Here is a 22,924-nt window from a genome sequence, read left to right as displayed (position 1 = left end):
ACCCAGTGGATAATAGCGGACGTATGAACTTGAGTTATAAAATCCTCAGACAACGTTTTCTCTTTATCGACGAGATGACTCAACAATATTTATTGACCGTTATCTGGATGTTGCCATTAATTGTGCAATTGTAGACAAATTAAAAATATGATTAAAGACACTGTTTTTTATTTTCATAAATCAGTACGCAGCAACAGTGGCGCAGTGATACTTATGTAATGTGGTCTGAACCGTGAGGTTACCGGTGTATTTTATCACGGCTTAGAACGCGTCTCAACCAATCAGAATGAAGAACCAGAACTGCCCGTTTTATAATGCATATTATACCACGTGCCTGTTGAATGCTTTATTCTGATTGGCTGAGAAATGTTCCATGGGTGTGATTATTTTTCTGTAAACCGCACACCTGACCTGTCAAATGTCTTAAAAATAGGAACCAGAGCAATTTTTGTGGTAACTGTGGAATAATTTACTCCAGTCATTTGAATTATGTAAGGAATAATTGTCGACGGGCCATTGAATTATAAGAAAATAATGCACACCCAAGGTGCAATGCGGCACAACGCGAAGCCGTTACACCGCGGGTGTGCATTATTTTCAAATAATGCAATGGACCGGAGTCAATTATTCCTTACATAATTCAAAGGACTGGAGTAAATTATTCCTCTTATTCCACGGTTACCACAAACATTGCTCTGGTGCCTATTTTTAAGACATTTGACAAGTTAGGTGTGCGGTTATCAGTAGGGATGCACAGATACCGATACTGGTATCGGCCTCGATACCACATTTTCTAAAGTACTCGTACTCGTTAAAAGTCCCCCGATACCTGGAATCTGAGAAATGTCTATGTTTGAGCGGCGTGTAAGGGGTTAATGCCTCTTGTGTTGTCCAAAGAGGCAGAGTTTACAACAAATTGGAAAACTAGTCCTTTGTTTTTTTGTTAAATTATATGACTAAAGCTGTTACCTGTAAATTTAAATCATGTTTTTTTATTAAAGTACTCGGTATCAGCAAGTACTGAAATGCAAGTACTCGTACTCGTATTCCAAAGAAGTGGTATCGGTGCATCCCTAGTTCTCAGAAATTAATGCATACCCACGGAACATTTCTCAGCCAATCAGAATACAGCATTCAACAGACCCGTGGTTTAATTGAAAATAATGCACAATCCGCTTTGAGTCGTGGCACATTACCACCTTGGGTGTGCATTATTTTCTTATAATTCAACGGCCTGTCTTCAATTATTCCTTACATAAATCACCACAGAGTCAACAGGACAACATAGTTAATTGAGTATTGTGAAGTCCTTAATAGGCTTTTTTTGACTGTTAGATGACTCTTTATGAAATAAAAAATAAATAGACTTCATTAAGTATTGATTTGACCTGACATTATTTTGGGAAAATAGGAAATATGATTTACAATCGATGGAATATTCATTTTGATGCAAGACAAACACAAAAAATAGAGGTATATTGTTAAGTATATCGGTTACATACAAACCTAGATTAACATCACACACATATATAATTCAAAGAGCTGCACTTTATTAGGCCATGATATAAAGAACTTTCAAACATGTCACATTTCCTTATACAAATCATCACATACCAATAAAGTTACATAGAAAATACACTTATGGTGCTTTACATGAGACCGGTCAAACTGTCACCACACAAGTATGGCACAAGATACATTTTAAGATTGAAATGCGTTTTTTCTGGCTTGAGAGAATGAATGGAAGAGGATTCAACAGTCTTAAAAAACCACAGGATTGTGCAGAAGAATGTTCTAGGTTCAATACGGGTACATCTATTGTACTTTTACCACATAAAATGTGGTATTTTTTAGATAGTACTGTAATTTCAGCTTGTCCTACAGTATAAATGGTTACGGTACGCTACTTATGATGGAGGCAAACTGGATTAAAAACTAAAATTTTTAAAGCTTGTATGCTTCTATGAATTATTCAGGAAACCAGTTTAAAATCAGAACTGCAAAGCAGTCTAAATGACCTTTCTTTTAAGGTGGATAAACTTGTGCATTACAAATAAAATTCCCGTTTGTTTGATTCACATAATGTAAGTAGCAATTTACAAAGAGCCTCCATATGGTAATCAATATGTGAATTTTGCAAACGTTACCAGGATGAGTGCTTTTTTATTGGTTATAAAAGATATCATGGTCAAGTAATATCAGGTGATCATGCACAGGACAATATTTATAAAGGATAAAAGAATCATAAGCCTGTCTCATGCTACTATGCATAATGTGTAAGCAATACTTGTGAAATGCTGAATATTTCAACTTTTATTTTGTTTCATTTACTTCAATTTGAAGTGCATCAGTGTAGTATTTCTGCTTTTATTTTTTTTACAGAGGGATAAGTCAAAATTATAATAATGGTGACTGACAAAGCCATAACTGCGTGATATCAAATGTTGACAGAGCTTCACATGTACTGAACCCAGAACATTCCTTTAAGAGAAAAGAAAGTAATGGCTATTTGTTTCCAAACAGGAAATAAAACACTATCTGTCCATTCAGTGGAGCAAAATACGGACCCTTTTCTTTTGCATGCAAAAATGGGGTTAGACAGGAAATACTCCACATATTAACTAAGGGACATAAAGATGGAGATTAGAGGCATGGGGATGTTGAACCCCTCATTGTTTAAAGGGATAGTTCACCAAAAATGAAAACTATGTCATCATTTACTCGCTCTTATGTTGTTGGAAAACTGTAATGTAATGTAAAGAAAGATATTATAAGGAATGTTTGTAAGCAAACCAATCAGAAGCCCCATTGACTTCCATAATATTCTTTGTGTCTACTATGGAAGTCAATGAGGCTTTTGATCAGTTTGGTAAATTTACACAGGTTTGTAACAACATGAGAGTGAGTAAATGACAGATTTGTTATTTTTGAGTGAACTATCCATTTAATCCAAAATGTGTTTGGTTACTGTATATCAAAGCTACAGAATAGACAGAGGAATAGAATTGAAATAAATATATGGTATTTGTCTTCTGTTTCACTTCTAATCTAAAAAGATGCAAAACAATCACACACACGCACACACAAATACAGAAGTATGGAGGTATTGCTGAGCCCTCTGTCTGTACTCCTAAACAGCAGCGTTATGTACCATATCTGTACTATTTAGCAAAATCAAACATAAACTCAAATTTTTTTGTATTCTGGGTAGATAGTGACCATTAAAAGCCCTGATTGTCCTCACTCAAACACTATTAATATACGTTTGATTAGAGTAAGACAGCATCCACACTTGCACCTACATACTGTATGCTATGACACATGATAAAAGAGGCACTTTACTGTATATTGCAAGACTTGTTAGAGAACTGGATTAATGTGGTTATCTCACACATCTATACAAACATCCGTAGTAGCTAAATTACCTGAAAATTCCTGAAAGTATATTCACACTTACTATACATCTTACAAGGAGCTACAAGTATCTGGTACAAGAAACTTCTGCCAGCACAGAGAATATACGAGAGACGGGCTTACGGCAAATAAAGCCGTGTCTCAATGTCTATAATGTTGTCTCACAGGGGAAGACTGGATAGTCAAAAGTGCAATATTTCACACAATGTCAGGTACTGTAGCACTGTATATATTCACACATATGCTATAAACGCTGCAGACGTCAACAAGAACTACTGTACAGTAGAGAAATTCATCAGCTAATACTTTGAAAAGTATTCAAAAACATCTCAAAAAACAGTCACAAAGCAAGGCCAAGATATGAAATAATATTGCTGTGCCATTCATCTTCCTAACTTCAAGCTCAGCTAGAAATACTAATCTGGATAATTTCCCAGAATTCCCTTAGTCTTACAGTGGAATGGTCTCAATGTATTCCTCTGTATCTATTCTTCCCCTGCCCTCCTGCAGAAGCTTGGCGCCTTTAGTCATTCTCCAGTCTATACTCTTCATCATGTCTGTATCCTCTGCCTCTCTCTCTAACTGATTCAAATTCCTGCCCTCCTTAGGTGACCTAGCTTTGCCTGCACTCTTGTCCATGACCTCTGGCTTTCCTGTTTTAGTCCCTGGGCATCCTCCAGAAACACCTGGAACATGCTTCTTCTTCGGAGGGCCCCAGATGAAGTTCTCGGGCGGGTGGTAGTGGCGTTGGGCGAAGCGTAGCAGGGCACGTCTCTGAGCATGTTGGCGCAGCGTGTAGACAAAGTACTCCAGAGCGCTGTGACGCATGTTGGGTAAAGTGCCCTCGACTAGCGCCTCCTCCAGCAGTAAGCGTACAAGAGGCAACTTGAAGTTTTCAAAGCCCAGCTCACCAAGGCTCTTCAGAATGCGGGTTATCCGCAGATAGTTGTGCTGTGACCTGGAAAAGAGGGAATTCTTTACTACAGTATATGTAATTATCAAAATGACAGAAAATTTAAAGTAATTTTAATAGTAACTTTCAATGGCAGGGGAATATTTTCACAAATATCATTGCATCTCCTTCAGCCACGTTACAGCAGCAAAGTCCTTGATTATTATGCCAGAATGAGAGTATAGTTCCTAGCCATATCTGCCTAGAAAATCAAAACTTTTAATTTTCTGTCAGTCTTAGTACACGATGTAACTACAGAAGAGTTTAGTTTTAAATAGGAAAAGCGCGATGCTAATGGACTAATCAGATTCTATGGATTGTGCTAAGCTATGCTAAAAGTGGTAGCGCCAGACCCGGAGATCCGCTGAATGAATTCCAAAACGGTAAAAATCAAATGTTTGATTCTAGGGAGCTGGAAAATGAGTATATTTTCAAAAAAAGTGGAGTGTCCCTTTAATATTGATTAGGTTACAGTTCATCTTAATCATCCATTCATATTGCAGACATAGTGCTGTATATCTCTGTAACGTTATAGGGTACATCCTTTATGGGGCAATGACTTTACATGTCAGCATCTACTGTATGTCAGCTACTATTCCCTTCGCCGCACTGCAGATTTTCTTTTGGACCCTCCTTGCTTATCGTTTATTCATCAGAATCGTTTTCAATCATAACATTTATCACTCTCTGCGTTACTGTCTCAGATGCCTCTTTTAAAGTCTCACTAAATGCAAAAGTTTTTGTGACCCATTCACTTCTCTATTTAGCCTCTGCACATCTGACCCATTTCTCTGCTCGCTGTAGGAGATGGTCACATGACACTTATAGTAACTTAAGGGTCATGACAGTGAAATAGTTTTGTGGAAACTCAGGGTGCTTTCTCTTAAATACGGCAGCATGAGATGAAAGAGAATTGGTAACAAAAAGGCAGGGGGTGAGAGTCAATGTAATCTCAAATAGAGATTATTTACAAATAAGTGTTAATGGTGCAGGTGGAGTAAAACATAAAGCCCTTATGGATAGGGATGGGGCGCTACCACTTTTTCATGTCTGATACCGATGTCGATACCACAAGCTTGAGTATCTGTCAATATCGATCCAATACCATCTTTATTGCCTTTTTAATCAATAAAGCGGCAAATAACACATTTGTTAGACATAAAAAATTTAAGTAAATGTGTGAAGTAAACCATAACTTAAGTATGATAAACATAAAAAAGTACCTCCAGACAGGTCTCATCTATTGCTTATGCTTAGCTATGGTTTCTACTTGCCGCACTTTACACGCTTTTACGGCATTTTGCTCAGTAAGCCGCCTTTACGGCAAGTTGCCATGACAGTTAAGGTCCGTGTTGGTATCAGTTTGGAATGTACTCCCCGACTTCTACAATATTTGGCCTGGACATTTTCGCCAATATCGGACTAATATCGATACAGAATACCAAATCCCTAATAGACTGTCTGGAAAGGCCTTAAAATAATAACCTAAACATTAAAAATTAGAAACCATGAGTGCGACCTACTCATTCAAATGCTGGAAGCGATCCTGCCAGTTTGAGGCCCGAGCCACATTTCCATTTTTATCCAGGAGCTTGAGCCCAAAGAAATCCAACATAATGGTGTATGCCAGGAGGAAACGTCTCTTGGCTTCTCGAGTGCTTTGGAATTCCTGTTAACAGGAGAATTGCTGTGTGTGAATTACATAATGACCTTAATGGCAACAGCAGGTGATCACATAAAAGACAATGGCAAAACTAGATTACATAAGAAAACGTCGAAATATTTACCTTTATCTCATCCTGAGTGAGTTCTTGAGCATAAAAATTGAGGCCTTGCTCTCTGAGTGGGAAAAGCCTGAAAAAGCATTGAAAGAATAAATTATAATACATATATAATAAGTAATAAACTGCAAAAAATGACTTTCTTACTTAGTATTTTTGTCTTGTTTTCAGTAGAAATATCTAAAATTTCTTAAATTAAGATGTTTTTTCTTGATGAGCAAAATGACCCAAGAAAATAAGTCTAGTTTTTAGACAAAAAAATATTAAATTTAAGTGAATTTGTGCTTAAAACAAGCAAAAATATCTGCCAATGGGGTGAGAAAAAAATCTTGAAATAAGATTTCTTTTTATCTTAAAAAACTTAATTCAAGCGAAATTTTCTCACCTCATTGGCATAAAATTTGGTTTGTTTTAAGCACAAATTAAATTAAATTGTATATATTTTTGTCTAAAAACTAGACTTATTTTCTAAGGTCATTTTGCTAATCTTTATTTAAGAATTTTTTGATATTTCTACTGAAAGCAAGACAAAAATACTAAGTTAGAAAGTCATTTTTTGCAGTGTAATAAATACATTTCTTGTCTGACACCTGATTTGTAAAACTAATACAATATATACAGGGATTACTCTGTATCAGATATACCCTACTTTCTAAAGACTAAGTGAGCAATGAACCCCATATAAGTCAACAACTACACAAATAAATGCTGTGTTGTTTTGGTTGGATCAATTATGAACAATATTTGACTCAACCATGGGTTAAAAAAACTACACACAGTGAAGCTTGAGCTATAAGTTTTAAACATATGTCAATATAAACAAAAATATGGCAGAAATGTAAAAAGAAAATAGTACTCAAATAAATACTGCTGCACTGGGCAAAGCTACGTTTCATGGACACAGAGTAAAAAACCGCAATACAGGGAAAATTTCTCCCTGTCAGCTGTTAGATTACATGTTGCTGACCATTAGAGAACGACATCCTGAAAACCCTCTGCACTCCCTCACAAAAATCCAATATATATATTAAAACCCACAAGTTCATATAGAGCAATATATCAGATTTCTCTCTCTAGCGGGCAAACGTTTCCTGTCACCTCCACTTAAATGCCCGTGATCGGTCTGCACACGCTCATTTGTGTTTTTACATTCACTAATTGATATTATGCAAATAGATTGGCAAGCATAAGGAGAGCAAGAGTGAGTAAATGAGTAGAGAGGAATGAGAGAAGCTAATCGCTTTCTTCCTCGTTGGGAGGGTGCTGTGATACGAGCGGCAGCATATGCACGAAATCTGCTTTTAGAAATGTGATGTTATTTCACAAGGGCTTATGGTTTCACACCCTCCTCCCTCTCTTTTTTCTCACCCTCATCATTGGGATCACAGCACAGGCAGAACAGAACAGGAGGTTCAGATCAGTGTGCGAGGTAACAGCACCCTACTGAGTCTTTTACATGAGGTATAACCAATATTAAACCTTCAGGCAATGTTAAACGATATCTGAATTGTACTTTTACTGTAATTGACTCTCTTTGTAATGTGTAATGAAGTATATATTACACGTATATTGTTTTATTCAGTGCTGGGAGGTAACTATACTGTAGCTACATTCAATACTGTACCTACATTTTTCATTATATTTGACATTTCTTTTAACATTAATAGTAGCACTATGTCTGGCCATTTACAATTCATGCTGTTTAGAAAATGTTTGGAAATAAACTTTTATCATCTGCATTTTACCAGTATAAACTGTTTTACCAGGAAATGCTTACACAGACGAATTTCCAAAGCTATAACTAAAGTGATGATGTCTATAAATATTAAAGCAACTTTACACATTAGAGAAACTTTAATCCAATTCCCTAACCGCTCTCTTTTGGGCATCTCTGTGACTGCGAATTAAGATATTCCCATCACCTGCGGGTACTGAAACTGTGCTGATTTAGTCATCACCACCATTGTCAGCTTTTTTGCTCTTGTTTGATTTTACCTCAAACTACAGGATTTGCATTTAAAAGATGATGAAGTTTATTTTGAACAGATGGAGAAGTAAAGCATATCTAATCCATGTCTCGCCACTCAAAAATCCCTCATGCACATATTACCATGAAGCTTTCAGTGTAACAATACAGTGTCTGGCCAATAACAATTTGCAAATCCTTAGCAATTAAGCATAATTAAGCAATTACTATGTAGGCAACTTTACTGTGCTCAACATTGCAAAAATGTCTTACCACTGAATGTACGTGTGGTTGTGCTCTAGCTTTTCATAGTCTCCCCTCCATTTAGTGAGGATTTCTTCAATATAAATACCTGGGAGAAGAGACAGAAAGATAATGAATCAATCAGCTGATAAAGTAAGGGGACATATCATGAAAATCTGACTTTTTCCATGTTTAAGTGCTACAATTGGGTCCCCAGTGCTTCTATCAACCTGTGAAAAAGATCAACCCAGTAACTTAGTTTTGGTAAATCATTCTCTGCAAGCATGTGAAAAAATAGATCATTGAAATTTGGCTCCCCTTGTGATGTCAGAAGGGGATAATACCGCACCTTAATCTGCACTATCCGACCACGGCACTGCCATTTATTGCAGAGATCAGCTCATTTGCATTTAAAAGGACACACCCAAAACAACACATTTTTGCTCACACCTACAAAGTGGCAATTTTTACATGCTATAATTAATTATCTATATGATATTTTGAGCTAGTTCTTCACATACATACTTTAGGGACACCAAAGATTTATTTGACATCTTTAAAAAGTTTTGTGAAATGTCCACTTTAAGTAAAGATCATGTTTTCTGAAGACATTTTGTCATTTTCTAATGTAAATATATCCAAACTTTAGTTTTGCGAGTGGATGCGGTTGCTAAGGACTTAATTTGGACAACTTTATAGGCAATTATGTCAATATTTAAATTTTTTGCACCCCCAGATTCCAGATTTACAAATAGTTGTTTCTATCAAATAATGTCCTATTCTAACAAACCATAAATCAATGGAAACCTTATTTATTTTAGATGTTTTTTAACAATATTGACCCTTATGATATTACAGTGTAAAAGTATTATATAAAAACAGCATCATTTTAAGTCATGAATTGATCATTTAGACCAGTTTTGGAAACGTAATCTATCAGTTCATGGACAAAAAGGCCAAAGCTTTTGGCCTCAGATTGGAAATTAATGTGCACAGAGGCGCCAGGAGAGATGTCAAAAATGTCATTGTGCCTGTACATATCATATGGCTTTATAAAGTATATTTAATATTGACTGAGTAACGTCATGTCAAAGATTGAAATAAAGTGAAACCAATGATTGAAGTCAAACTTTGATGTTCCAAATCTCATTATTAGATTATGAAACTTTAGCCTAGATTTCACAGACAGGGTCACGTAAGAAGTTTTTGACATTTTGTGTTTCATAGAAGACTTGACATGAAGGTGAATAAATTAATTTCCATTTCTATCCCTTTCACAAAAGTGTAGGTAATGTTTGACGAGTACTGTATAACTTCATATGTATGTGTGTGTTTGTCCATTCACCCTAAGCAGCAGGGAAGCCGTTGTACCGCCATCCATTACATGCTTGCACAACAGATCTCTTCTGAATTCAGTTAATCCCCCCCCAAATGAACAAAATATCCAATCAATGGCTTCTCATTTGAGATCTTCACTGTCTGCTTCTCTAAACTGGCCCCTTAGGGAAAACATTGAGCTAATGAGGCATCTTCTTCCCTCACACCAGCTGCTATGTGTATTCAGCTGTAAAAACTGCTTTATGTCTGTCTGTGTATAAATGTTTTGGCATAGTGTTATGTTGAAATCTTGAACGTACTGTAATAATCTTGTGTTGTCAAAAGTCTTTTTTTTGAAGGTCTGTTTATGTTCTTTGGTTTATTTTTGGAGGGTGTCAATCAAAACTCACTATGACTCTTGTTGGATCAGAAAATCTCTTCTTTGGCATGCGTAACAAAACCAAAACAATGTTTATGTACTATTTAACCTGAAGGTTAAAGGAATAGTATGCTTAACTATGACTTTTTTGTTAATATAATTAACTTTCAGAATGTTTAATAAGAATCAAGCTTAAACAAATGCTAGCATCTCTCCAGTTAATGTATCTAAATCTGGTATATTTGGATTACTAGCAAACCCTCTGTTACCATCTATCTACCTCTCTGTATGGACTATGGAAGAATCTGTTCGCTATTACTGCAAATGAACAAAACAATTTAGGCAAAGTCTCATTATGAGAATCAAGGGACTTCCACAGAGAATGTTGTAATAATGTAGTGGTGATATAAAAGTAATAAGGAAGATTTGTTTTTTTACAAAGCAATCCTGGCAAGAATAGCATTAATAATATTTCATTATTTAAGAGCACATCAAGCAGACTTATTGCAATGCAAAGTCAACAGACAGAAAATCCACTGTTATAGAACACTATGAGACTTATGGTGAAGGAGCGATTACTTTATAGTTACATTACATAGGTAACCGCATAAAGAGTAGATTATATAATCTCAAGGTCTAAAATTGAGTGTTCTGTAACTCACCTGTTAAAGCATTACATTAGCAACTTTAATATTGTGGGTTTGATTCCCAGAGAACTCACACAATAACAAAAATGTATATTGAATGCACTTGTAAGTCGCTTTGCATAAAAGCATCTTACAAAACCATAAATGTAAAATCAAGACAGTAAAAAACCTGCTTACTGTTTGCAGCAGGCACATTACTCTCAGCAAATGCAATGGCCGCTTCAGCTGCATTCACATAATACTCATTTACAGTAAAGTGTAATAACCTTTAAAGAAACTTTCAGACACTCCCATCAAAAACAAAAACAATTCACTTACCATCTGGCACAAGGGGTATTTTATTCAGATAGAACCTCAGATTGCGGTATTCATTTGGGTGACGAGGCTCCCTGTAGTTCTGAGTGGGGATGAAAGAGATAAACTAGGTTAGAGTGATACAGAAAGAGATCATTTCAGCTTAAACGTATTGTGAACTCTTTGGTTTTAAGCAATACACATTCAGTCCACTCACTAAAGTGACTGCACCATTCTTCAGAAAAAAGTTGCCATTAATGTGTTTTTCTGCTGACTGTACTGGCTGTACTTTTTATAAAAAAACAAAAAACAATCAGATCCAAGATTCATATTTAAAATCTTAAAAGACATAACCAAACAAATGGTCCCTAGCCGTCAGCGGGGTGGTTCCCTTTGAAAAACTATACCTAGTATCCCAAAGGTACATATTAGGGCTATGGATGCACCGATAGGATTTTTTGGGCCGATACCGATTTAAACAGACAACTTCTGGCCGATGCCGATACCGATATTAAACCCTTGTATACAATACTATACAGTTGGTCTATTAGCTAGTTTATTTCTGCATCAAATTATTTTTAACTGAACATGGATTGGATCTAATTAACATTCAACTGACCAACATAATAAGAGAGGCACAAATTAAGCTAAAACAAATATAAGAAGACAGCATGACAACCTTCAAAGGTGGTTTTTGCTATTCAGCATTTATTTTATTAACGACATTTACAAATTTTTTACATATAATGTATTTCTTTATACAGTTAATTAATAAACAATCGGACTCGGCCTTTCTCGTGCTATTGCCGATATGCCGATGGTTTCAAATCCATCAAAAATCGGCCGATAAATATCGGTGGCCTATACATCGGTGCATCACTAATTAGGGCCTTTCGCACCACTTAGTTCACGACAGCTATGCAGTTCTGGATTAGTGGCCGAAATGTGCGTGAGAAAGATTTGATGCAAAATAATAAGTTGTTAAAGACTAAACTTATCAGTTGTTTGTAAAATGCAAATAATCTGTATGTGGTGTAATTTTACACATAAGACCGTAATGAATCAGACTCAATGGATCATTTATTATGGCAAAGGCATGAAATATACCACCGCATAAATACCACCATGCTGCATACAGTACTTTGTTGAAAAATTATGACAGAGGATTATTTTATGTATATTTCTTCTATAACGTTTGGACTAAAAGTGCACATGGATGTTGTAAACGCGTGGACGAGCAACTCAAGCCCATCTGAATTTATGATTAATAATACAGGAATGTGCCTTTGAAAATAGCCCTAATAAAACTCAGTATTACTGTTGATAAACCAATATTAACTTTAAATAGCACTCGGATGTATATCAGATATATAAGTGCCATGATCGGATGTGTTGTTCTTTTTTTGTTGTGTGTTTGACGTTTTACGATTTAAAGAGCAAAAAGAAGGCTATGACATTAAATCAACTACAACAACTGTCTTGCAATGTTATATATATCATCGAGGCTAAGAATATGTTTGTGTATGTTGTCTTGTAACATGTTCACAGAGTAAGTATTAACAAAACTTTTTAAAGAAACTCATCTAGTATTTTGTATGACATGCTTTTGACCAATAAGAATACACTTAGGTCATTAATAGTTCGCATTGTGCTGGTTAGACCCTACTAAGCTAATTTAGACGTAGAAAAAGGCAGTCCCAGTACTAAAACGTCTAGTTCCTGTGGTCCGATCACGCCACAAAGTGGGCCGTCCCACAAAAAGTTTGGGTACCATGAAAAGGTTCCTAAAGTGCGAAAGGCCCTATTGATAACAGATGTATACATATCTACAACTAAATGATACATATTAGGTCAAGTGTACGTCCCCAGTGACATCTTGGGACCATTTTTTGACATTTTCCTGACAGTGTATTTTTGATTACCGGATAACTATGGCGATACTTGTACAAGTCCTTTGCAGCGTAAAAACTCCTTTTCATCCTGGTGGAGGTCTCCAATATATCAACAAACTGTGTGAAAGAGAGAAAGATAGAGATGGTTACTGGTACACAGGCAGTGAAGGAGTGTATGAATGATTTTCCTCACAAGCATCTGCACTGAGCTACACCCACTTGGGCGCAAGGAGAACATCAAAAATTAACACAAGAGCTCTATTTTAGTGTATGTACATTTTCTTATTAATTCATGATCATTTTTAGCTCTTACACCATGATGTTCAAGCACTGTACATCTTTACGCTTGAGGAAAACACTGCATGGATGACTTCAATTTTTAACATAACATGACGCTGTCAGGCAGGACCAAGATTCACATGTATTCAATGTGCCAGTATTAAATCTTAGATTAAATCTGATTTTACCAGTGGTTTATGTTGATTTCAATAACTACTACAAAAGTTATTAAAAACATATGATTTGTGAATTCAAACAAAGGCTCAAATATTATATTTTTTCTATAAATAACTGAACACTAAAACCACACTAGCATCCAATCAGGAAAGGGTAACTACTGTAGCCATTTACTGTACTGTAATGCACGCAGATTCTAATTGAAAGGTTGAGTTATTCATTCAATTTCAGTTTTCATTTAAACCATTTTAATGATTACATATTAAATAAAATATTGATGAAAACAATCGTCTAATTTACATGACAGTTATCTTTAATTTATTGCTTTTACATAAATGTTACGTTTTGAGAATATTCATTATAAACTAAAGTAGGACAACAAACCCTGCTATTCTACACTGCATTGGCTGACAAAACCGAAATGAAATCTTTGTTTTAAACTCTTATCTATCTCCACCGAGAGGAAATCAAAAAGCAAATTTCCTGTGAGGAATTAGGTCACGTTTAGCAGGTCACAATCTCAATATGGCTTTAAATCCCGGAGTGCTGAGAGAACGAGCCATTTTAAGACAAAAGACACCTACCGCGGTCGAAAATGTACTTCTCTAAACCTTTAAAACACATTATATTAAGCTCCATAAACACATTTCTCTAAACATTTTTAACTGTCAGTGTACCTCGTGCTCTAAAGCTGAACATATTTTAAAATAGCGCGATGATGACAAAAGGTTGACATTGCGCACGCTCAGCCCGCGTGCCTAAAGCACATGGATTTTCATGTAATTACTTCCACATTCCGTTAATATTTATGCAGTAAAATTGCCCTACATGGTATTGGTTTTACGTAAATTAAATTACATCCAAACTTAACGTTGCTTTAACGTAGTCCGTTAACACTTGTACTGTATATCGCTACCTGAGACGATTCATGATCCAGCTGCTCGATTCCTCTGCTTGATTCTGCCGGGCTGATGGACTCTGATATGCCGCTGTCCTCCTCCTCTCCTCCCGGCTGCTGATGCTCATCGCTCTCGGAGTCAGTCTCCCACGTCGAGTCGCATTCCTCCACAGTGCTCGGCTCCTTATATCTCCAGTTTCCCATCAGATTGCCCATTTAAACCCGCCGCTGTCCAGTCGTACGCTCGTGCCTACATCTTTTAAGGTTCTCGCTTGACCCAACGGCTCAACAGCAAGCTTTGATATGATGCAAAGCGTTTTGGGTCGCTTTTATGTGTCTAACGGGGATTTCCAGCTGTCTGATAAGAACACACCCCCTTTCTACCAGAGACGAAACCAGGATTATAGCTGCTGATGATGGTTGTGGTGATGATGTGCATTTTTAGACAAATCAAGAGGAGCCTTTAATCAGCTACCGAAATAACGCAAAAGTAACCGCAAGCTTATTATCACAAAATAACGCTCTGAATTAAACTGAGAGATGCAAATGGCTGGATATTTAAATTTCTCTTGACAAATGTTCATGGAGTTTCTTAATACTGCTTATTAAAGAAATTATTTTGATTTTTTTATTTAGTGGCTGCTTTTAACTTTGCTGATTTGATCTCATATACACTTAAAAATAAAGGTGGTAAAAGTGAACGATTTTTTTTGTTCCCCAAAGATCCTTTCAATCAATGCTTTTTTAACCAAAGTTATTATACATCATGTGGATGCCTTTATTTTCCTAAAAAAAACTAAACAATTGGAAAACTGATACAAGCTGTATATATTTATGTAAAGCCACTAGGTGGCTTACAAAGATTTAGACTAAGCATGCGCAGTCAGCTGAATGAGGACAGAGGTCGAAGTAACATTAGGTCAACTGCAGGTCATTTGGACAATATGTCAAAGAAGGATGGATGATCATGTATGAAGACCAAGTTCAGTGTCAACATCCATTTCAGTGTTAAAGCATATGGTGCACGATTGATGGCAGAACATCAACCTTTCAATTCTAACCTAATATGTAATTACACTTTTGCTCTGCTGTGCTATTCTGGCTACTAACATAATGAATATTTGATCAGTTCTGACGCTGATAATATAGCTTGCTTCTTTATGATGAATTCCTAGACCGATAACAGTCAAGTCTTTTTAAAAGTCTTATTTTTTACACAAAATATTTGGAAGAGAAATCGTATACTCCATATATACTCCAGGCAGCATCCGCACCTTTCCTTCTCGATGCTTTATGCCACCCACCATCCAAATGATAGACATACCATCTTCCCAATTCACTCTGTCATTCTGCATTACTCATATTATAGTACATTTCATTTATCACCTCTCTTTGCATCTACAGTAGTTTTGCTGTGTACCTCTCTCCTGATTCTCTCTGTATGTGCGAGTATAGCAAAGTGGATTGGCTCTCAAGTGACTGTAGAGTAATTATCCCTCATCACAAGTCATGCTTTGCTACTTCCTGACTATTGGGGGGGGATTCACATCAGTGTATTCCTGAGGCATGCATGCTAGAGGAGATCTGAGATTATAGACATGGGATTGCTTACACACTATGCAAGTATTCAATCTCTTTTCAGCCACTCATCCATTCAGTTTTGAACCTGCGTAAAAATTGGCAGCCACATTTCTATACCCAAGATTAAAGTCACTATTGACTATTAAACTTGGTGAGATGTGGGAAAGATTTGTGGGCCCACAGGTTCGAGGTGCTCATTAACAAGCAAGCTAAAGTAATGTTAGGGGCCCCAAATGCCTTTTTACAGCCATCTTAGATTCATATTTAAATAGCTCTATTGGCACCGTTAAAAAAAAGACTATACATTGCCAATGCACTGATATATTAAATATAGACATTGAATATTAAAGTGTAAAAGGGTAAATATAACTTATCAGACCTTCTCAAGCCACCTCTCCACTAAACTTAGCAAATGTATATAAAAGAAATCATGATGCGTTTCTATGCAGTCATATGACGCAAACTGCTTTCCTGCCACTTCTGGGAGCCATTGAGCATTTTATGGCTGTTTTCTCATTACACCAGAAGCTGTTTAATGTCAGGCTATGTGAGGTGAGGAACAAAGCAACAAGCAAGATCGAATGAAAAGAGGTGGGCGGTGAAGTAATGACCTAAGTCACCCTGTCCGTTAATAAAACCGCAAGGAGCATGAATGCTACTGAGTCAGCGTTGCAGGACTTGCTGAAGTGGACTTAAAGGGGAATTCCGCCCTAAAACGGAATTTAGGGTGTTTTTTCGTTGTTAACGAGTCAAACTTTCATTTAAAAGCATATTTATGACTAAAGAGCAACATTTAAGATATTTAAGATTTTCGTTTTCTGGTAAACTGGCCTTTGAATGGGAGTGAATAGGGCATGTCGATTGAGCGCACAAAATCTCTATTTTTACAACACTAAGGAGGCTCGACACAACGTGATACTTTACTCGAAGTATCACGTGGGTCTCTACACATGAACGCGAGCATTGAGAACATTGTTTGTGTACACAGATTTTAGTAAAAGCGAAAAGTTTGGAACAACTTACCGTGCTGTTAAACTGCGTCCCGCCGCCATATTGCCAGTCATGAGCAATCGATTTCAGAATGCGATTGAATGGACTCCATAGGACGCTACTTTTCAACTACAGGGTCAATATTGTGTTTCACTTGAGACAAAACAACAAATTATCCGTGCATTTATATGGAACTATGCTTTAGGAGCTATCCATCTTTACTCTCCTTCCTCCTTATGTCGCATTCTGAGATCGATTTCTCATGACTGGCAAGATGGCGGCGGGACGCAGTTTAACAGCACGGTAAGTTGTTCCAAACTTTTCGCTTTTACTAAAATCTGTGTACACAAACAATGTTCTCAATGCTCGCGTTCATGTGTAGAGACCCACGTGATACTTCGAGTAAAGTATCACGTTGTGTCGAGCCTCCTTAGTGTTGTAAAAATAGAGATTTTGTGCGCTCAATCGACATGCCCTATTCACTCCCATTCAAAGGCCAGTTTACCAGAAAACGAAAATCTTAAATATCTTAAATGTTGCTCTTTAGTCATAAATATGCTTTTAAATGAAAGTTTGACTCGTTAACAACGAAAAAACACCCTAAATTCCGTTTTAGGGCGGAATTCCCCTTTAAATCTCTTGGTAGACTCATTTAAAATAAGCTGGCTGCTAAATGACTGCCTGCATCTCCAAAGTCTTTGACTGACAGACGTTACAGTAGGTGCCAGAAACAACGGCTAGTGGGTCTCCACAGTGATTATTTTATGATGGCATAAACACAGCGGGAAACCATACTCCACATCTGATTCATGAATGAGACAGTTGGTGTTTTTATAGTCATTACAAATATTTCAGGCAGCTGTAGCTGTAATACCTGTCAAAGCAGAATACAATAGATCACCATCATAGCTTCTCTTTTCTTACAGAGGTATTTTATTTCCTGTACACAATCTTTTCATCATAAGTTATCATGAGAAGGAATGCTATCTATTTCTAGTAGGCTAATATAGCTAATAATATTATACTTCGTAAAGCTTTAGATTATGTTTCAGCTAATGCTACCAGTTTTCTGACTTATATAAACTTATTAGTATAGATTCTTCATATGCGAGTTGTTTAATTCTGCCAAGTGCTGTAAATCTTGGCAGTCAAACTGCACAATATGTAGTAAAATCTACCTTGTTACACTATATGTCACCACTAGAGAGCAGCAGTTCCTCTGTTATGAAAACTATGCGTTGGCATTCACACATTCAGGGAATATATTTGGTAAAGAGGAGCCTTTGGGACATAACTCTTAGTATGCATTATGAGTCAGACAGGCAGTTGTGGGGCGCTGGGGCAGCAGATGGGCTATTATCTGAATCTATGCAGGAGTGATGGAGAGCCAAGCCCGTACTAGATACAACACACCATTACTCAAACAAAATATCAATGTGCCAAAAAAAAAATCACACACTGTTTATGCTTATACTAAAGCATGCATACACACTTTCCAACTGCAATCTCTCTTTCTCTCTCTCTCTCTCTCTCTCTCTCTCTCTCATACTGTAACACAATTGGTTAAAGGATACAAGCTAGTAAAAGCTAGTAAAAGCTTATGAATCCCAACACAGCACAAGAAAAAAATACAGATCTAGACAAGCTTACCACACACTTCCTCTCCACTGCCATGTCTCATGTCCCATCACGCTTGACATTCTGCCAGCCTTTAGATCCAACTGAGAGCTTAATGAGACGACTGACTGTTCATCAGCACAGCAGGCTGAATTCAGACACACTCAGTCAAGAGGTGACAACGTCATAAAGAACAGGAACACTAACAGTGTTCACAGGATATTATCTTATTATTTATTTCTCCAATAGAGAAAGAGTCTATGAAAGAAGATACGTCAAACGTGTACATTATTAAAGGGACACTCCACTTTTTTTGAAAACGGCTCATTTTCAAGTTCTCCAGAGTTAAACAACTGAGTTTTACCTTTTTGGAATCCATTCAGCTGATCTCTGGGTCTGGCGGTTCCACTTTTAGCATAGCTTAGCATTATCCATTGAATCTGATTAGACCATTAGCATGGCGCTCAAAAATAATGAAAGAGTTTTAATATTTTTCCTATTTAAAACTTTTCTGTAGTTACATCGTGTACTAAAACTGACAGAAAATTAAAAGTTGCAATTTTCTAGGCCGATATGGCTAGGAACTGTACCGCAAAAAAGTACCCTTGGTAACTTTCAATAGCAGGAAACTGTGTAATATCATTGCGCCTGCTGCAGCCATGTTACGGCAGCAAAGTCCTTGATTATTACGCAAGAGTATAGTTCCTAACCATATCTGCCTAGAAAATCACAACTTTTAATTTTCTGTCGGTCTAAGTACATGATGTAACTACAGAAGAGTCAAGTTTTAAATAGAAAAAATATTGAAACCCTTTCATCATTTTTGAGCGTGATGCTAATGGTCTAATCAGATTTAATGGATTATGCTAAGCAATGCTAAAAGTGGTACCACCAGACCTGGAGATCAGCTGAATGGATTCCGAAACGGGGAAAATCTAATGTTTAACTCTAGGGGAGCTGGAGTGTCTGTTTAAAGTTTGTTATATATGAAATAATTGGAATGAGCATGAAATAATGTTAAGCATTACGAATTAAAAAGTTAAGTTATTCCCCTATGGCATAACTACAAAGAATTTTAAGAAAGACGGATCTAAAACATTTAAGAATGGTTGTGGATATAAAACATTTAGGAGTGGTTGTGGGGAGGGTCACTGAACAACCTGTACTGATCAATGACCAATCTGAATAGGGGGCGATGTTCCCTGAAATCTTTAAAACAGACTACAGTCTATAGGTTATGAAGTGAAGTGTGGCAAGATCGTGCAAGTCAATCAGTTATAATTGCCTGTAATTAATTAAATATGTGGGTCATTAACTTGTGAAGTGCGCCTGTGCGTTTCAAGGTTGCCTTTACAATCTAACTTAATGGTCTGAATGCATCTACAGAGAATAGTAATCAGATCCCTGCTATGATTTAACACTAAGGTGCTAGCGTCCCTCCGGCCAGGGTGTGGGAGAGTTGAAACAGACACCAGCATTCAGCGGTAGCCTACTGATAGACACCAACCATCTGCCATAAACATCCTGGCATTTCAATTGTGTCTAAGGGCATAGGACTGTTATCATTTTTACCATATTTTTCCCCTTCGGGCACACATACACGCTGACTTTTGTCACAGTGTATATGTGTGTCTTGCTGTACGGTATGTGTGTGTAAGCTTTTTGACTGTAGCTTGACCATGGCTGTTTAATTAACTTCTTATCAGAGGCCTGTGTCTGTGCATCCACAGGCCTCCAGGGACACCCCAGACACACACTCCCATCTGACACAGCAGAAGGCAAAGCAGCGGACCCCTCTGATATATCCTTCAGCTCCATATCAGCATTTCTGTGCCCATCTGCTTTTTTTATCATGTTCTCTTCAGCATGCTACTCACATCCAGGACACAATGTGGATGATGTTTTGAATAAAATATCTAAAACAAACAATGGCGCGCGGTTTCAAATCAACACATGACACGAAATGAGGATTTGAATAGGTGGTAGTAATGCAGCGTTCAAAAAAACATGAATTGAGAAAACGGATGATCCATAAATATTGCTCACCCGCCATGAAACTGGATATTGGATTATTAAAAAAATACATTTTTGTTTCTTTGACTATGGAATTATTTTGCTCTTTTTCTGTTTGTAACAGTGATGAGCCAGGCACAGTCTCTCCATGAATCCTCCACTTGTCACAACATGAAGACGTTGCGCCTCATATTTTTGCTTCGGTGGCTTTTTTAATACTGTATGTGTCACTACATGGTGTTCTGGAGAAAAATAAGCTTTTTACCATCCTGGCTTGCACTGTGAAAAACAGGGATCTTAACAGGGGCTCCATGAGCCTTTGGTGGTCAGGGTCAGGGTGTAATTAATGTTTGATCTGAAATAATAAAAAATTAAGTTGCTTACAATAAAACCTAATGAAAGCTACATTTTTATAAATGTTTCAATATTGACCAATAATAAAAATTTTATTTAAAGTGACATTCCACGTTTTTGAAAATATGCTAAATTTCCAGCTCCCCCAGAGTTAAACATTTGATTTTTACCGTTTTGGAATCCATTCAGCTGATCTTCAGGTCTGGCGCTAGCACTTTTAGCATAGCTTAGCACAATCCATTGAGTCTGATTAGACCATTAGCATTGCGCAAAAAAATAACCAAAGAGTTTTGATATTTTTCCTATTTAAAACTTGACTCTCCTGTAGTTAAATCTTGTACTAAGTCCGACAAAAAATTAAAAGTTGTGATTTTCTAGGACGATATGGCTAGAAACTATCTATACTCTCAAACTGGTGTAATAATCAAGGACTTTGTTAATGTAACATGGCTGCAGCAGGCGTAGTGATATAACGCACTGCCCGAAAATATTCGCCTTGGTTACTTTCAATAGCAGGGGACTATTTTCGGGCAGTGTGTAATATCACTACGCCTGCTGCAGCCATGTTACAGCAGCAAAGTGCTTGAGTATTACGCCAGAATGAGAGTATAGTTCCTAGACATATCTGCCTAGAAAATCACAACTTTTAATTTTCTGTCAGTCTTAGTACACGATGTAAATAGATAAAAATACATTTTGAAAAATATTAAAACTCTTTGGTTATTTTTTAGCGCGATGCTAATGGTCTAATCAGATTCAATAGATTGTGCTAAGCTATGCTAAAAGTGCTAGCGCCAGACCCAGAGATCGGCTGAATGGTTTCCAAAACAGTAAAAATCTAATTATAAACTCTAGGGGAGCTGGAAAATAAGCATATTTTCAAAAAAAGTGGAATGTCCCTTTAAATGTATAGACATAATTTAAATATCTTTTCAATAACAGGTGGTCCCTGTTCTTGATGTCTATCTAGTACCTAGGCATCCTGGCAAAAAAAGGTTCCCCTTTTTAATCCATTTACATCAGCATCATACATTTTAATCTGAACGTTTTATATTGCATTTCCCTATAAAGGTACTGGCCAAGTGTCAAGTAACAACTTTTTTATTGACTCCCAAAGCCAATTTTTATTTGGCACTTGTTAATTTTTGAGCACGCTAGGGAGGCGCGGTTTACATCGATGCCCCGGCATAAATCACACAGGTCACGGGCAAATAGCACTCCGTTACAGACAGTTGCTGTTGATTGCAGGTAAAATATAGTCACAGGCACTCATGCTGATGAGAGCCTTCTCCATAATGCCGTATACTGTTATGGATAGCCCATAGTTTTTATAAGAGCTTAGTGCCATTTTCTGGACCGCAGTGATGGGGTGTTTTATTAGGAGAACATCGGCTTTGCTACCAACATGTGCACACAGAGGAGCGCAGACTACAAAAACCGGCCATTCATATTTTATTAGCCATTTTGCTGGCTATCCATAATTCAGCGAGGAACGTACTTAACAGGCCTGCTCTGGGACACTGGACCAATTATACGGCCTGTGTGAAGGAGAATTGATTCTGTTTGGGTCATGGTGTCTGTGCGTATGCAGTATCTGTGTATGTGTGTGCTTTGCAGGTGATTACAGGATTTATATGAAGCAGGCTGCAGGAAGATGGAGAACACGCAACACGCACAAGTGGACAGTAGCATTAGCTTTCCGAAATGATCTCAGCTTGCACAAAGATCTCCATGATTCCGAGTTGTATGCTGCTTTACAGGAATTCTGAAGAGTATGCAGAGTATTTGATATGTGTTTATCATCTTGTTTACAGAGTTATTGCTACACTGTATCTCTGTTCTTCACATGACCTTACCTCGTGCCGCACGATGTGCATCATCTGTTTGTACTTGACTGATATGAATGTAGTCAATTATTTGTGCAAAAGCGGCTATTGTGAATAATATGTAAATTTAGTCCAAATATTTGAAGATCTGATTAACGTCTGTCTGTTGCTGGTTTGCAGGAATTTAGAAAATGATGTCATATGCCTTACATGATGGATGTGACTAGTGTCACAAAGCATGTGTTACAAAGCAACATTTCTTATATTCCCCTAACACATTTCTGCAGCTATATGAATCACTGTT

At 37.0% G+C, this 22,924-nt stretch overlaps 1 protein-coding gene and 1 long non-coding RNA gene across 2 annotated transcripts in view; one reads left to right on the top strand and one right to left on the bottom strand.

The window, feature by feature from the left end:
- Positions 1 to 20,824, top strand: part of LOC135786992 (uncharacterized) — a 47,406-nt gene extending 26,582 nt beyond the window's left edge. The window contains exon 4 of the long non-coding RNA XR_010547020.2: positions 20,158 to 20,824. This is a non-coding gene — a long non-coding RNA (uncharacterized lncRNA). The remainder of the gene's footprint in view (positions 1 to 20,157) is intronic.
- On the bottom strand, positions 1,529 to 14,688 carry ogfrl1 (opioid growth factor receptor-like 1). The gene is made up of 7 exons (XM_065296654.2): positions 14,258 to 14,688; positions 12,916 to 13,002; positions 11,018 to 11,096; positions 8,387 to 8,465; positions 6,154 to 6,220; positions 5,890 to 6,035; positions 1,529 to 4,372 (listed from the first exon to the last, which is right to left on the bottom strand). The coding sequence occupies exons 1-7, from the start codon at positions 14,453 to 14,455 to the stop codon at positions 3,865 to 3,867; spliced, it is 1,164 nt and encodes a 387-aa protein (XP_065152726.1). The 5' UTR covers positions 14,456 to 14,688; the 3' UTR covers positions 1,529 to 3,864.
- Positions 20,825 to 22,924: the final 2,100 nt, after the last annotated feature.

This window comes from Paramisgurnus dabryanus, chromosome 20 (genome assembly GCF_030506205.2).
Source record: "Paramisgurnus dabryanus chromosome 20, PD_genome_1.1, whole genome shotgun sequence".
Classification (NCBI taxonomy): Eukaryota; Metazoa; Chordata; class Actinopteri; order Cypriniformes; family Cobitidae; genus Paramisgurnus; species Paramisgurnus dabryanus.
This window is presented reverse-complemented; position numbering and strand designations above follow the sequence as displayed.